This window comes from Phyllostomus discolor, chromosome 3, assembly GCF_004126475.2.
Source record: "Phyllostomus discolor isolate MPI-MPIP mPhyDis1 chromosome 3, mPhyDis1.pri.v3, whole genome shotgun sequence".
Lineage (NCBI taxonomy): Eukaryota > Metazoa > Chordata > Mammalia > Chiroptera > Phyllostomidae > Phyllostomus > Phyllostomus discolor.
This window is the reverse complement of record NC_040905.2, coordinates 158,907,347-158,925,200: the sequence shown is the minus strand read 5'-3', so window position 1 is coordinate 158,925,200 and position 17,854 is coordinate 158,907,347. Positions and strand designations below refer to the sequence as shown.

General features: G+C 40.3%; 1 protein-coding gene across 43 annotated transcripts in view; it reads right to left on the bottom strand.

Annotated features, from left to right (window-relative positions):
- The window catches only part of PTPRD (protein tyrosine phosphatase receptor type D), a 1,502,332-nt gene that overhangs the window by 55,470 nt on the left and 1,429,008 nt on the right, over positions 1-17,854 (bottom strand). For all 43 annotated transcript variants that reach the window (XM_036021603.1, XM_036021605.1, XM_036021607.1 and 40 more), the window contains 3 exons: positions 14,065-14,240; positions 1,778-1,897; positions 1,095-1,249 (listed from right to left, as the gene is read on the bottom strand). In XM_036021603.1, coding sequence (XP_035877496.1) covers positions 1,095-1,249; positions 1,778-1,897; positions 14,065-14,240 — 451 coding nt within the window. The remainder of the gene's footprint in view (positions 1-1,094; positions 1,250-1,777; positions 1,898-14,064; positions 14,241-17,854) is intronic.

Genomic DNA, 17,854 nt, shown 5'->3' with positions numbered 1-17,854 from the left:
GCACTGGGGCTGAACCCTATGTCTTTCTTGTGTTCTTTTGTCTCTTGACCCAACATGGGGGTGTGGTTTGAAATCTGTAGAAGACTCTATAAATATAAGGTAATGTTATTATTTTTTTTGTTGTTGGGGAAAGTAACTGCTAGAACAGAGAACTGAAACATCCTGTTTAGAATTTGCAGCCCATGGTTTAACCCTTGCCACTGCAGCACAGTGCATTTTATTGCCTTTTTTCTGGTCTACCTGCTGTCCCTACCTTTTGTAAAAATAGAGACACGCTATTAAATCATCGTAGAAGTGGGTCTATGATAGAAACTTTCTTTCCTTTTTAATTTACTTCTACACTGCAATTTTACTTTTCTGTGCAAGAAGCCAGAGTCTCTCCTATTTGATTTACTCAGTTTACTAAGAAGTATTATGAAGTTACACGAACGATACATTTACACAGTAATAAATGGAGTGTGGCTGATACCTTTTAGTAATCTGTTAGTAATGATACTAGAGAGGAACTCAGGAGATTGGAAGAAATCAGTTTAATACTGAAAATGTATGAACACATTTCTGAGTGGTGATTTAGAGAATGTTGGAACTGTCCATATGTGACCTGACAATACTAATGTGCAGAAGGCATCTCTAAGCAGTAAGACACTTTCTGAAACGTGCTTCCCTTATAAACAGTGAAAAGGCCGTGTTGGCCCCGCCCACAAGAACACGCCCAACAACTCTCCCAAGGGTGTATGACAGAATATCCCTCCGCTCAGCTGCAGTTCAAACATAATTACAAGATTGTTTCTCAGTTCTTTTCTGTTTCATATTTATATATTTAGGACTATGTGCACACTTAATTTTTGTGTTTATCTATTTTCGCTCCAAAGATAAAACAGCAGCGTCAGGTATATGCATCTATATCAAACCTTTCCTGTTATTGTTAGAATAGGCCTCATTTAACCAAAAAAGACTACCTGTATTATTGAAGAAGGTATTTGCTATCCCAGAGTATCAAGAAATTGGAAAGAGAATATGCAATGAGGAGTCGCATTAGCATTCTGTTTCCCCACCAAACTTCTAACTGAGAAAAATGCTCTCAGCATCCTCACCTGCAGTGCACCACCATCGGGCCTGCATCAGGAGGGTTGCAGGCTTTGACTCTCCGTAGGAAAGCCAGGAAAGGGGTCGGGTGCTCTGGAACACCGTGATCAGGCCAGGCGGTGAACTGGAATTGTCTCACTTCTCTCTTCTCACTCGAACCATTCTGTGAAGTAGGAGCACCGACTGAAATTCTGTTTTCCTAGCCTCATGTTGTAATGAGGACTTCCATGTAATAATAACATGGAAGTGCTAATGGGACAATGTGCTGTCTTAATTCCTCTCCATCCTCCACCCGATATCCTTTGGGAAGACACACTCTTCCGAGATACAAAGCCCAAGGTATTTGGAAATGACAAATATTTGCTCAGGAAGATAAAAATTCCGAGGTGAGAAACATTACATTTTTCAGGTGTGACTATTGGGAGTACTCCTGCTATATTTTACTGGAAAAACTAGTTCTCCTTCATCTATTCTTCATTTGCTGAAACTTCCACTCGGAGACAGAGTTCCATATTTACTAATAAATCGACAAAGAGAAAATAGCTGAGCAATAATGGAAGAATTATTTCATTCATCACTGCTGCCAGTGGAATCGAGATTTAAGTAAGGCCCTAAGATATCTGATCTCTCTAAAGAAGCTTTCTTTAATAATGGAAAGGGGAAAAAGGAAGTAAAAACATAAAAGGCAAACCTTGTAAAGTGCAAAGGTTCGAACACAATACGTGGCCAGCTCCACAGTATCAAGCAGTGTCACTTGGACCAGCCCATGAGTTTCTGTGCCTCTGCTGGGCCAATACTGGTCACACTTCACCTAGAAGAAACAAGGGGCACATTCAGGGCAGATGCTCATCAATTTCTCTATTAGCTTGACTTTGAGATGCTGTTGAAGGAAAACAGCTTTTCTGCATTTCATTTCATGTTGATCCTTTTCTGGCATGCATTCTTGTTATCCCAATATATGTAAATTACAGCTCTGATGCCAACATAAACCACATTTTTCAAACTGGTAGGAATACTAAGCAGTAACAGATTCAATTTTACCAGAGAAAAAATAAATTGCAGATTGTTGCTGAGTAAGATAAGTAGAGAGGTATTTGAAACTTCAGAGTACTTGAAAAGAAAACACAAATTTGTTCTGGGATAGACATTAAGAATTGCATCAAGAAGATTACACGTAGGCATTGAAAGTGCATGGTAAAATAGTTAGCATTCATCCATCAAGGTTTAAAAGGCACAAGCTATTTCATCTTGAGCTATCACAATTTCCACATATGCTTGTTTAAAGAAAAGTAGAAATAATTTGTAAATCTATCAAAGTATAATAAACAACATAGCATTTTTTAACATGCGAGATAAATGGTACTGGTATTCAAAACAAATTAAATCGGTAATGTCTAGGAAAAAAGAGCTGTCTGTTCTTTAAAAAAGTCTCAGAGGGTCATGCACTAGCAGTGCAAAGTTTAAATAATTTAAAATTTGTTCACTTGAGATGAATAATCTACAATTTCTATGTGGAGTTGAACAAAAGCACATAAAAAGTATTCAACCCAATTAGCTTAACATGAAGCAAAGAATAATTCAAGGTCTACAATAAGCCTCAAATTTACTGCGTGTGTCCTTTGAGCATCAAAAAGCATAATAAAAAGCGACACACAGAATACTGTATTTTCTAGTAGGGCCATAGATCAGAATATATTTACCCTTTCTATCTCAGATTAAAAGAAAAATGGGAGTAATTCTTAATTGAAACCAACTGAAATGCATTTCTGTAGGTAAAGAAATATAGTAATATCTAATATTAGGAAGCACATGTTTTACTTAAAAATAAAGATATGAAAGTTACAATCACTGGAATTAAACAAAACAATGAGGCATTATTATCATAGATACTAGAATTTTTTGGTCCAGTGAATAGTATTACTAGATAATTATTTGCTTTTGTGTTGAATATAAATATTCATGGCATGCTGTGAATGATACTGTAATTTTCTGATTCCTAGATATAGCATCTGCTCCTCAAAGGACTTAGTCTCTTTCCACCTAGGCACTGGACCTTCTAAAATTTCTCAAATAAGGAAAAAGGAGAAAAAAATACTTAAATGTACAGTTACACAGTTAACGGAGGTTGAATTCACAAGGATTGACTCTTGTGCCTTTACTTCAATAGTGAGACCACACAAACATCACCTATTTCATAAAAAACAAAAATAGTTGATGGTAAAGTGGAAAACATGTCTCTTGTTAGCATTTATTAAAATATTTCCATGTTTCCTGGATGCACAAAAAGTCTTCCCTGTGTTATAACTCTATCATACATTCTAACTCAAAGAGAAACAACACAAGGAAAAGATAACCCTTTAAAAACACTAATGTACTATGGTCACAGATTTAGCACCTCTGTGTTATCTGACCGTCCATCAAAACCCAAGACACACCTGGACGGACTTTGCCAAGGCCTCTACCTGAATAGAGTCAACGCTACTTAAGTTCAGATAGAAAAAAATCACGGAAGTTAAGCCAAAGGTTCTGTTTTCAACCATGAAATAGATGTCAAGTTGATGTCTCAATGGAAAGGACAAAAGTGACTTTGGAGGCCTCTTATTTCAACATTTGAGACGATGCCAGCAGTGCGTTAAGTTAAAGAATCAAAAGAGAAACTCAAATTCATCTCTTAATGGTTTCGGCCGGAGGGCAACCCTTTCAAATCAAAGCCAACAGATCGAATCCCAGGAGGACAGATATCACTGTGGTGGGCACAAAAAGAGCATGCTAGTGCAAAGAAATGGCCCATGAGGCCAGTTTAATGCCCTGAACCAAATTCAATGCAATCACATTCCAAAGGCAGGGACTGGTCGTCCCCAGACCTTTGGTGAGGTGAGACAAAGGACGTAACAGAAAGAACCATGCACCAGCCTTTCAGTGACTCTGGAAAAATGATTCTATTATTCAGGGACTTTCTTTTCATCCACAAATCCACTCCACACTGAAGATGTAGGAGAAACTAAAATTCTACTAATTATTCTCATACTTCTAGTAATAAGTTTTAAACAGCAACTATTATTGGCTTAGGCTCTGACTCCTTTAGGGGAAAAAACCCGCCACAAAACATTACTATAAGAAATAAATGATGTGAACATTTTTAGTTGAAAGGAAAATAAATGCTTTTGTACTCAATTTAAATAGTGCACTTTAGTCTTACTTTTTACCAAAAAAAGACATTCTAAAATGAAGCTCAACTGCAAAAAGTGGGAGCAATTTTTTAAAGCAAATATATTTAAACATTGCCATTTTCTTTCAGGAAATATTTCACAAAGGGAATTTATGAAAAAATATTCTAACTTGTGTGCACATGCATACACACGGCCTCCACAGAAGGATTAGAAGGTTTTGCTGAGCGTATCAGGACAGCTACGGCTCTGCACCCTGCCTTCATTAGTAGATACCTTGGCACTTATTTTCCCGACCTCACTCTCTGAGTAGCCTGCACAGGTTTCAAGTGATTTCTGAGGGCCAAATTTAAGGGCTTAGATTTACTGACAAACTTTTTTTTAAGTCTTTCATTTTCACCCATTCATTAAACAAACAATATCTGATTTCAGCATTAGAGAGCAAGTTGAAGGTGCAGGGAGACGAGACACAAGGGAACAATAGAAATGATTTTTCCCCCTAATTAGCTTATGCAAATGAACTCCCTCCATTTTTCTCTTTTGAAACGTTTTCTTTGACAACAGCCCCTCTCCCCATTATTTTTCCCCTGGGAGGAAATCTCAAAAGGCATTTCCAGACAGCGTTACTAAGTACTTGTTAGGCTACGCACACAGAGCTGAGTGTGAGTTGAGGAGTGTAGGGGCTCCTCTTCGAGTGTATAAGAATAAGAAGGCAACAGCTTCAGAATATGAAAACTGATTTTGATTTTTCCTGTTTGATTCTGATGTGATGATAACTGGCCTTTGGGACTGATTCATGGAAAGTCGGGCAGCATCACTGGATGACCAGTAAGCTGCTTTTCTATTTCTAGGAGCCAAACCCATTGGCCTCATCTGTAAAATGGGAACAGCATCTCCAGCCCTGCTGGTATTACCGTAAGACTCCAAAATCATGAAACTGAATCATGAATCAAAATGGCCAGTCCAAGCAGGCATTCAACAGGTCATAGCTGTTATTAATTATCAGTTAGGTTTGTCGATTTTGTGTGGTTGTTGTTATAAACTACCTAAGTCACTCTAAATATAAGAAGAGGTATGTGATTAATCTCAGCAGATATGTGTTTAGGACATACTAGGTGGAAGGAAAGGTGTCAGCAGGTGTGGGGGACACCAAAGTGAAATGAGATGCAGGGCCTGCCCCTATTCCATCAGTCTTACTGATCACAGAGATGTGTTTTAAACTCCTGGTTTTTCAAACAGGTAGTTGTGAGATTCCAAAGAACTCCCTTAATTAACCTGGGCCCAGTGTGATAAGAGGAAAGAATGTGCTAGATTCTAAGGTGGGAGAGGAGAGGAGTAGAACCTGCTACATAGGCTGTGGTTTTAAAGCAACACTTGAGAATGTTCCTTGAGGCTTAAATTACTTGAGATGGTTCAGATTTCTGGCTGGATTTTGGGAAGAATTCTTTTTATTATCATAGAGTGATCACCCTTATATGGTAAGCTTTCATTTCTTCGTAATTATGGAAAGAACACGTTGACCATGGCTAAGTGTACATTATGAAATCCATTCATTTCACTTCTTCCATGACAAACCATGAGAAGCAAGGTGATAAAGTGATAAAGCATACTTAAATGCATTCAAAAGAAAATCTACTACTTGTAAATATCTGGTAGGATTTGATCCAGTCAGTCTGCTGACTATGCTTCAGTGAAGTGCATTCCTTCTGGTTCCATTTTTGTTCCCATGTGGCTTATCTTGGAATTGCCTAGCACGTTCACAGGCACTCAAAAACTGGAAGCCAACATTATAAGCAACTATACTGTGGTCTAGGTTGGCTTATTTTTAAGTGGCCTAAAAGTTTGTGAAAATAAAGCCTCCTTATTTCAATGTAATAAAGACCTATTGAACGTGGCAGTGTGGCAAAGCATCCAAATTCCAGATGAGACCTCCAAAGGGTCCCAGCATCACTGATACCAAATGCATGTGCCACATGGTAGGTTGAACAGCCTGCCTAGGACCAGATTACTTTTGCAAAGAAGGACATAGAAGAGACAATTAATGATACATGGGAAACCATAACTGCTGCTGAAAGTGACTGGATATCAGTATTGATTAGGTTCAGGCAGAGGGTTGTCCTGTGACAGGAGTATGCTGACATTAGATAACACAAGTCAAAGTCGTTTTTGGGAGTGAGGAAATGTTAACACACACTTATCAACTCCTATTAATAAGGGCAAATGCAATAAAGGAAAGTTTTAGATAAATGTTAGAATATATGTTAGTAGACAGAAAAAAATACATGCTGAACGGTTTATTTCTATAGGTTAACATATTTCTTTTGGAAATTTTTAAGACCAGTTTTAATATTTTATTTTTCACAAAAAGGACAGCAATTATCGCAATGATTCTGTTCTAGCAATAGCACCATTTTCTGCACTCAACTGATATTTAACCATCTCTATTGCCAAATGGCAAAACTTTCTATTTTATGTATTTCCCTTTTTCGTTTGCTCTATGCTGACCAAAATGTAGTGGAGGATCAAGGGCAATGGAATGCCTGACATGAGAATGATATTAAAGAATTGGACTATCAGTTAAGTAATAGCTTTTCGTAAATAAAATTATAATGTTGAAAAATATTATTCTCTCAATAAAACAAATTATCCATCATAAAACTGCTTATTGGTTCATTGAGCCATTCTAACACTTTCCAAAGCATTTACTAATTAAAAAATAAGGATCCTTTTTGTTTTCTTAGTGCCACAGACTAAATGCTTGTGACCCCCAAATCCATATGGTGAAAACTAATCCCCTATGTGATGGTAATAGAAGATGGGGCCTGTGAGAAGTCAGGTCAAGAGTGAAGCTCTCATGGCATTGGGTTAGGGCCTCAACACAGAGACCCTGGATGGCTCTCTTGCCCTTTCAGCACACATGGACACAGTAAGTAGACAGTTTGTCTAGGAAGCAGGAAGTTGACCCTCAGCAAACTGAATCTGCCAGTGCCTTGATCTTAAACTGGGAAGTTTAAGATCTGTGGAGCTGTGAGAAACAGATTTCCGTTGTTTATAAATCAGTCTATGGTATTCTGTCAGAGCAGCCTGAGTAGACTGCGGCAATGTGTCTGCCAAAAGTTAAGACAGAAGATGCACTAGACTTTTCCAATGACTTCCCCCATTAAATTAAGAGTCATTCTAGCTCAAGTTTCTGGAAATGTGTTGTAAACAGAGGAAAACTGCATGAATGCCCCTTTCCAGTGGCTGGGTGGCACTTGGATATTAGCTCTTACCATGTGGTTTGGGTCCTTAGGGTCTGCACCTGGGCCCCCATCCTTCCTGGCAGTGGCTGGGTGCCCCACACAGCCCCACTGCCACCTCTTCTGCCTGGGTCTGCCCGGTGGCTGTTGTGGCCTGGCAATAGACCTGAGTCACTGCCGCTGACCAATACCATTAGATGGCTGAAAGTTTCAATAAAAAGATATTTCTATATACCAGTCAGTATATAGCACTTCATTATTTTAACAATCAGTACAACTCTACTGAGCATACATCTGCCTTGCCTGAGAATAGAGACTAATCCACACTTCTCAAAACTTAAAAATGACCTGATACAGCCTGGGATAGCCATAAACATGATTTCAGAGAAAGGGGAGGCTTTGCAGAAAGTGAGCAGAAACCAAGTTTTATCTCCTCCTCCCAGTCCAGCTCTTCCCTTAGGCTGTGACGCCTCAGACTCACTTCAGGAAGAATGTTCCAAGCCAGAACCTGTAGGCTTCTATTCTAAACAGAGGAGGTGGGGTGGGGAACAAAGGTAGGGAATCCAGGAAGCTAACAAACAGTGGGAAAACTGGTGGGATTCTTTCTCTTTTATCTGACACTATGTCTGCTGATAACAGAAAACCAAGAGTACAGAACTTGCTAGATAAAGCCCCAAATACCCTTTAGGTTGCCAACACGAGCATCAGTGTTTTTATTGCCTGTGTCCTGTTTACATTAAGTATCCAACACTTTCAAAAACAATCCCTTACATCACACAGACTCCAAAGGTAATGTTTGTGCTGCCGTTCCTGACGTTGCTTATGGAAAAGCAGTTTCTGCTGCCCTAGATCGGCAGCGCTTTGGGCTGCAGTTGGAGAAATTAAATGTTCAAGGCCTCTGGCACTTCCAGTTCTATTTGGAAGGGGACACAGACCTGGCATTTGAAAAGCATTTGCTCTCCATTAAACTTACCGAACCTTGAAAACCAGAAGGGCCAAGAATTAGCCTACCACTCGCCAAGGCTGGGCCTTCCAAAACCGATAACGACAATGAAAACAATAATGCTCTCATTTATAATCTTCAATGTTTAACCCAAAATGACCCCAGGATCTGTAAAGAATCTCAGGAAAACAAGAAAATGTTTGAGCAGATTTTCCTTTTTTTTTTTTTTTTTTGCTGCTTTTTGCCTGCAGTTGCCCTCTTGGCCACTGAGCCAAATGTGTGTCTCTGTCCTACCTTCACTCTCAGTTGGGGGGCATTTACCAAGGTGACATTCAAAGACTGGGGAGGACATAGGAAGAGCAAATGGTCACGAGATCAGAAGTGTTCCTCTGGCCAAACGCCAAGTCTCTATACTCTAATTCCGTAAACTATGAACACAGCGTAGTTAATAGCAGACTGGTCCCTTTGGCCTTGAGAGCATCTAAACTCCACTCATTAGTACAAAACAAATTAGTGGAGCGGGACTTTTCTTGTTTGCTGGACTACGATGGCAGAAGTCATGGTGTGCAAAGCATTTGCTCTGCTCTGCCAGTAGGCGCTGTCCACAGGTTCTTACAAGTCTCTGTTTGCAAAGAGAAAATAGGGCTTAGCGAGTTTGGAAATCAAGAATAGAATTCCTCACTTCTATCTCTAGGCTTTTACTGCACATCAGTGTGACTCACAACAGAGGACAATTCAAATCACGAATCACATCTCATTTGTTGACTGTCAGAATTTCACTCCCCATCCTTGAGACTTACAGCACTAAGGACCATGGCCATCACAGCTCTTTGAGTGAATCAGCTCCCACCATGAAGCTGGCAAGACCACAGAATCAACAGTGAGTGTCAACTGTAGGCAGTAATTGAAGGCAGGCCAGTGAGAAGGTGAGAACTGGCAAGAGCCAACTCTCCCTTCACCTTTGTTAAGCCATTTCAGCTTCTCATACTAAACAGGGATGCTCAAGAATTTGCTGAGCATGAGGTTCACCTATTCCCTCCATCTTATGCACTTCAAGATGGGAAACAAGGTCGATGAAAAATAGTCAAAAGCAGGTAAGTAAAGGAAAAAAGTGGGCAATCAACAAAATAATAGAGCTTCCCAGGCCAGGAATCTCTTTGGCAAATACTACCTGTGAGACTCCAATTCTTCACATGAGGCTGCCGACCGTGCGTCCCTGTTGCCCACAAATAACACCCTTGGAGTGGAAATCCCAGCTGCATATGTTTTCCTCGCCTACCAGTGTTTCATTTTTTCCAAACTTTTTCCTCCCTACGTGTGGTTGCCCAAACCAACTCATGTGCTTATTGGCATATTATGAAGCATGGAAACAATTAGAAACCACATTCTAGGGCACAGGAATGATTTTCTACAGAATCAATGAACTACACAGAACTTGAGAGGATTTGGCAAAAAAGATGGAAACTGTGGAATAAAACCCACGAACAGTATCTCATGTCACAGTGCATTTTACAAGGCTTTAAATTGATCTGTGTGTTTCAGACAGCGATCATATTTTACCTTCAAAATCTCCAGATTTTGGCCTTATATTTTGTTTTGTTTCATTATGTATCTGCATGAAATTCAGAAAACATTCAACATACACATTTTCTCTTTGGGGCTGAAAACTGAGTGTACACACCATACAAATAATCTCAGTTAGGGTTAAAACCCTTTCACGGCCACATCTGAGAGGGAGTAATTGTACTGGAAAATCAAAGAACCTAAGTTGTCAAATGGCCAGCTGAAGTCCTAAGTCATACCTCACATGTGTAAGACCTTCTCTAGCCATTCAAACCTAAGAATGGTCAGTTCTAAGGCCAACTGAATTTCTATCACCTGCTAAGGAACCTAACAGCCCTTTGAGTGAGTAAGCTCTTCCCACTCAGCAAAGGTTACAAGCACTGCTGCTTTATCCACAGTAGGCCAGAGAGACCAGGTAACAGTGAGCATGGCGCAGGCAAAACAGAAAGCTCGACAAACCAGGAGATAGGTTTTAAGTAGAGATAATTCTCTAGCATCACCAAATAAATAAGAATGGGGAGGGAGAATGCAAAACAGAACCAAAGAGAAACATCATACCAAGAATACACAAACTTTACTGACAATTATTACCATATGTAACTCCTGCCTATATCACTCACTATTTTCATACTGTATTCCTTCCAGATATGGCTGCAGTGGAAGTAGCAGCCAGAAGAGCCAAGGTCTGTTTGCAGACTGATAAATGAGTTTCTGTGTCAGGCTCTCTGTTCTGGAGATTCTGTCCTGGGGAAAGGCAAGTGCAGCCTCCCTCCCCCACTATACTCAGCCCCACTCTCCTCTAGACCATAATGCATGGATTGCTACACTGGGACAGTGGGCAGGGTCTGCTGTGTGCAGGGACTCATGAATTTGGTCAGGATTCACCGTCAGTCAAAGAGAAGCAAACTCATTTCATTTGGAAAGAAAAAATTGAATTATTTGAAAAACAGCTTTAAGGGAAGTAAAGTTATAATGGTAAAGCCTCCAACTCCTCTTATTCAAGCCAAACAACAATAGTTGAGATGCACTGAGCCACCTTGTCACATTCCTTATCTCAGTCAGTATCCCATAAGAACCCCACTATGTAAGCCAAAAAGGAGAAAAGAGATTTTGAGCGATCCAGTAACTTGCTCATTATTACACAGCAAGTAAGCATTAGAATCGGAATCTAAACCTAGACATACGATGGTGAGACACTCCACTTGGAACTACAACATGTAGCTTCCCTTCTCTCTGACGGTGACGTCCCCAGAGTCTTGTGTGATATCTTGCTGTCCTTTCTTCCCTTTCCTTTTCTTCTCTTCCCCAGGCCAATTCTTCAGTAAACAGGCACTCAATACTTATAACACTCATATGTATTTGCATGTATACATGCACACTTTTCCTCCATATACCAAGGGGATGAATATTATTTCAAGAACCTGAGCCTTAATCAAAATAATGAAATTTTAGGGTTCAGCTCTTAGAGAAGTAATGCATTTGAACTTGGTGGACCACCTCCATTTATGAGGGAGACTACAGGCAATTCCCCACCAAAGCCAAAGCCGGTTCAAATGTCTGCTTTGAAGTTGGCTGCTGGGAATTGGGAATTCATTGAGTCTCCAGGTCAGCCCACATAACCCACAAAGTTCCTAAAGTATGAAGCTATATATTTCAGTAATAAGTAACCACTATTTATAACACTGTTTTTATAGCAAAACTCAATCCAAGGTCTTGTTTGAGAATCCAGGAATGCCTTGCCCTTCCCCTGCTGAGACTCGAGGTGATGGAGCCACTGCTTGGGGGAAAAAACGTGAGGTGGGTGGATGTGAAGGAGAAGATAGAAGAATAGGTGGGATCGTTTGAGGCACCGGTACTCCGTGAGATCCCTCTGCTACCTTCAGTCATTTATTCTCAAGTATTCCAGACTGGAGAACAAAGGGCTTTGGGGCCTTGAGGGTCAGGGCTCATTTGTGTGGTCAGATTGATAATGGTTGAGACTCCTCAGTGTCGGTTTATGCAGGTCACCACAAGTTCGAGTCCTGGCTGAATCACCGCAGAATAGAAATCACCAGACAGCATTTTAATTGGCCTCCTTTAGGCCATTTAACAAAGAGAAAGCTAACTTGCAAGAGCAAAGAGTAATTAATGTAATTTAATGAAGGGAGGGAACAGAGGTTCCTTTAGTAACTTTCAAATAAGTTCCTCTGTCTGAGGCAGGGGAAAGAAAGGTAGCCTGCAACACAAAGATAAACTGCAGGTACTGAAGTCACGGTGCCTTCCACCAAGAACCGCTGCTCATTACCATCAGATGTTGCAGCGGCAGTGGGGCCGTTAGAACTAACTTTATTATTAGAAGCAATTAGGGAGAAAGGGGGCAGAATTTCATTTGGTTATTTCAAAACAAGTTTCTGTGCATGGTTTAATGAAGGCCTGCAGTGTCAAGATAAAATGTGTGTTTTACTGAAAACAGCTTCTGCAAATGACTGCTTGTTACCAGCCAGCATCTCCAGGCAGAGTGATCCGGGTGGCTTGGATTTACATTCATGCCAAAATGTAACAGTCTAGCTGCCTCAGCTTCATGCAAGTATGGACTATGGCTAAGCACATGTGTGCTGGGTTCAGCCTATGTGTCTTCAATTCCCAATGCTGCCCTGGGTAGCTGTATGACCTTGGGTGACTTTCTGGAATGTTCCAGCCTTAGTTTACTTGTATGTCAGGTACAGATCACAGTAGTATTTATCTTACAGGGTTGTTGTAAAATATCAACACACCTAATATATGTTAGACATTGTTATAATTATTAACAGGTATATTCAAGAATCATTTGGGTTAGAAGGTTGTTTTTAAAGAATTGGCTTGTTATATAGGGATTACCCTAAGTACAAATCAATAATAGATCCATTTATCTCCTTTGGAGTTTGTATGTAAAGATATTTGTCCCCATAGTCATAACAGTTTTTATCTACATTTCATTTCAGATGATATTTTAATATATCTATAGAATTCACGGGTTTTAAAAAGATCTGATTGCTTTTTTAGGTTTGCAAAACCAGTTGTGAACTACATCGTTTTAATTCTCAACTCCTTATCTGTAAGGTAACAGCTGGGACTTTTCGTATTTTCTGAAGCATGAGCTTTTCCCTTATAAATCCTCTTGGCAGCTTTCGACGCTTCCTCAGATACACACCTGGACTACGAGCAACTGCCATGAATGGAGCTTAGAAGATCATTTAAAAAACCTCAACTGTCACACAACAGATGGGGGCTTGGGCTCTGGCTTCCTTCTCTATGTCCTTTCTGAGCTACTGTGACCACCGTGAAAGACAACTCACCAGCAGTTTCAAATTCTGCCTGGAATGTCCCAGTATTCTGTGAGGGTGCATGTCATCTTCGGAGACTCCTTCATTAAAGTCTCAAGGTTAAAGATTGTTTTTCATCAACTGGCTATAATATCTGCATATTTTCCTGGGAATGTGGCTTACCTGTTATGTTTTAGTTTTGCAAATCAGCAGCATTTAACTTACGTGCCATGCACCATAACATTAGACCCACATGATGAATAAAACTCCTTTCTTAGACTCTAATAGGCAATGAGTCCATTATTAAAATCTATTCATTCTGGAGAAGGCTAAACTAGCAAAATACCCTCCACGCATTTATGTGTTTTCTCAACCGTGTATTAACCCACATAATTTTTCTGGCTGCACTGACTTAATTTGTGCTAATTTGAATAATTTAAAAAGATCCAGTGTCACAGAATTTGAGATCTCATACTGTAGGCAGTGAGGAAGAGAAAGTGGAAAATACTGGGAAGTAGATATTGGTGAACTTCTCCCCAAAAGTCTGTGTGTTGTTATTCAGTATTTTTGAAAATGTTGGTTCTTCTTTGAGTACTGTTTTCTTTTGTTTGTTTTGGTAACCACACATTGTAACATGAGAGAAGTTCACTTCTGAAAGACTCAGAAGTGTCGAAAGGTGGTGTAATCAGAGCTGTTGATATCCGTTCACAATGGACGTTTGTTAGAAGGTCAAAGCTGAAGGCTAGGTTCTGAACAGAAAAGATGCAACATAGGGACTGTCTTACCCTGGACCGTTCTTCTAGTTTTGTCATCATGACAATGGTGGCACTCCGCTGCTCCCAAATCATTCTCCAGAAGTCCCCGAACGTTTCTGGGAGAGATCCCTGTGTTGCGATGTAGGCATTTTGTTTCCTATAACCATCAATGTAGTTGGCATTCACGTAGTCGCTTCCTGGGATGCCTGTAAAACAGGAATATTATTCTACTAGGTGAATATTTCAGAGGAAGAAATGGCCTGGGACACAGCCTAAGGCATTGTTATAGTACTGTTCCACACTACACTTGAGGAGTTCCAATAATATTGCAGGATTCGGTTTTTAAGCAAGATTCAAAACATGTCACGCAGTGTTAAAGAAATGCAAAGTCTCAGGTCATTTACAAAAGGACAAGGTGGACTACCAAAAAAAAAAAAACAAACCCATAACTAATTGTCCACAGAATGCCTTTTCTCACATTGTCTTTCTCCACTGCATCAGCAAAATATAGTTTGCAAAGGAAAATAAACAATTATCTGGTCATATTCCTCAGTCATTCTCCTTCTCATTCTCAGACAAAAACTGAGATACTGCCTGAGTGTGAAAAACGTGACATGGCATGCCCTGACAGTGAAACAGTCTACGCAGTTTGTGACAACAGGTGACTCACTTAACCCTCACAGCAACTCTATGAAGTAAGTCCTGTGATGATCTTCCTCTCACAAAAGAGAAAGCTGAGATGCACAGAGGTTGAGAAACTTGCTCAGGCTGGTGCAGTCTGCTATGCTAATAGCAGAGTCACAGGCAGGCTAATCACAGGCAGGCAGTCTGCTATGACTTTGTCTTAGTGCTTCCTGTTTGTACCTCATGGGGCTGTGGTGTCACATGGACCTCTCTTTGGATTATGAGAACTGCTTTCTAATTGGTTGCCCCACTTCTACTTTTATCCTTTGCACTGTTCTCCATACAGCAGGAAAACACTTTTTAAAAACATTGTTTCAGACACTGTAACATCTCTTCTTCAGACCCAACAATGGCTTCCCCTTACACTTCAAATAAAACCCAAACTCTCAACAATGGTTACAAAGCTCTGCACTTCTCCAGACTCCTCTCGTTCCACTCACCTTCTAAACTTCTAAACTCTAGATTCGGCTTCAGTTTTGGAAAATGAGGCTCTCCTTCCTCAGTGCCATGCCACATCCTGGGTCACACTGTTTCCTTCCCATTGTAAAATGTTCGCCCCCATCTCAGAAGGCCTGCCCTTCGTACCTGGGGACCTCAGAGCTTCCTTGGCAATTCTGTACATTGGGTATTGTAGACTGTAACTATGTTTGTTAACTTGGTTACTACTTGTTCTGACCTCTAGATCATGTCTTTCATTTACCTTTGCTATTCCTAGTAACAAAGAGTATTAATGCAGGTATTCTGATTGAAAGCCTTTAAGAGAAATACAGGCAAGTTTAAGCTTCTTCCAGGGAGAGTGGCCAAAATGATTAAGGAAGTGAAAGCTATTCCATGCAAGAAAGGAATATAAGTATGTAATACAACTTGGCAAAGGAAAATGCAGAGCTACCCACGTGTATCTAAAGAGAGGTTCAGGTTTACTCTGTTGAGACCCAAGTTTTTCAGTTCGAAAGGATGCAACTACAGAAATAGAGATTTTATCTCCAATATAACAAAGCATTTGCAAACTGTCAGAATCAAAAAGGGAATAGATTTCCTTGGGAGGTGAGGAGTTGCCAGTCCCCGGAGGAGCATCACCGAGACATGGGGCGTAGCATCAGAACGTGTACATGGTCCCTTTGCTGCCCTGGGAAAACACGGGTCCAGGATTTATGGACAAAAATACTTTCCTTATAAATGAAACATATGTTCCCAAGCTAAAATTGTTATATTTCACTGATTGCCACTTTCAATTACTTTGACTGCTTTTCTGATTCCAGTTGTAAAACTGATCCTCTCAAGAAAAGTAATGAAAGTCAGATGGAAACTACTGTGCTTCGAGATGAACACATGGATATGGAATACCACCACCATGAGTGAAAATCCTTTTGAGCAAAAAGGCTTTCGCTCAGTTGGTTGTAACATTATTCATCTATTACAGCTACTCTAAAAACAGCTGGGGTTCTGGCAGCACTTTGTTGATAAAGATCCTCTTTCTCCCTGACATCAGATCATTGTGGTTTGAACAAAGTCCTCAGGTTCCAGCCACTGGGAAGCAGCACGTCTGCATGTCCACGGGATTCGTTTCTGAGCCCACGATAAATCTCCACAACACGGGAAAAGCCTGCTGTCCAAGTTTTGATTTAGCAGTTAGCAACCTTTAAGAGCTGATAAAAAGGCTTTTGGCTATGGGCCCCACTCAGCCACCAACATACACAAAACTTTTTCCAAACTTCAAAATGGAGAAATCGGGGTTAATGCCTCCAACAACACGTCATCGGAGCGCCAGGCTGCTTCCCCATCATCAAGGATGACAAATGTCTGAAGGGCGTGTCCGAGGACAAGGCCGTGGACATGGGACGCACATCTAGCACAAGGGAATCCAGCCCACCCAACATTCCACCATTAGGTAATGAACTGTTTTCAGACATACCGCTCAAGTTTAAAGAATGAATTGTTATTATTGTTTTAGGGGAAACAGGTTGCTACTGAATAATGGTTGTACTTTCCAGGATTAAAAAAAATACAAAAATTCTGCCTGAAAACCATGAGACCCTAGGATTAACTGTATCACAGAATGCTTTAAGAATTTAGGACTTGATATTTTAAAGAGAGAAGAATTAAAAACAAAAATTCAACACTTGGTGGAGCTAATTATTAAGCTGATGTTTACATCCTGAAAATACCACTGAGGCTCCTCTTCTGTTTTGACACTTTTCTCTAAGGAGACTGCACCTGGAATGAAAGCCTCCTCTGGCGAACCCCTTGCCCACTCAGGTAAAAAGCATTTCTGGTAAGTTCTCTGTCAAATGTCATTTGCGATGTGGAGATGTGAGAGAGGGCTATGTTCTGGAGGAGTCCTAAGATCTAATGCATCCTATATTCCTGGAATCCAACACAAGGAGCTGTGTGGAAAGGTGAATGAGAAAAAGGTTTCAGAAAGGGTGGCAGATTGCCATTCTAAAAATATTAACCCTAGGTTGGAAGTGGAAGTTGAAAAGCAGTGTGTTTCAAGTCGATGAGACCTTACTTTTCAATGCAACATATTTCGAAAAAACTTTCGAACCAACTCTGGTCATGGGGCGGGTGTGGGAAGGAAAAACAACATGCTCGTTTTCCACGTGTCTGGTGCCACGAAATGCTTACTCCATAGCTACTGATTGTGAGGTTTCTGCTGGGAGGCTGGATCGACAAAGTTCTTTCACTTTTGGGGGGTGACCTTCTTCAAGTAATGCATATTCGCTTATTTAATTTTCAGTTCCCTGCCTTATCCAGACAATGATTTGCATCTGCTAATGCAACACAATCAAAGCACACTACTAATCCAAGAGAAGTGTGTGAGGATTAATCAAATTCCTCTGAGGCGATGATGGATGGAAACCTAACTCAAATGCAGTACTGAAAAAATGTGCCATTACTATACATGAACAGATTGCTTTTATTTCTTGGCATCAAGGAGACCTCCTTTCAATACTGTAATAATGGTGCTTGTCTTTTGGGGAGTGATGGTAGGGAGGAATCATTAAACAAAGAGCACTACAAAAATGGCGACCTTGGTTTGTCATGGGCAAAAATCTTGGGACTGTTACTGTTGTAGGAACTGCCTCTTGTAGCCAGTCTTAATGTCATTGTTCAAGAAGACAAAAAAAAAGTTAAT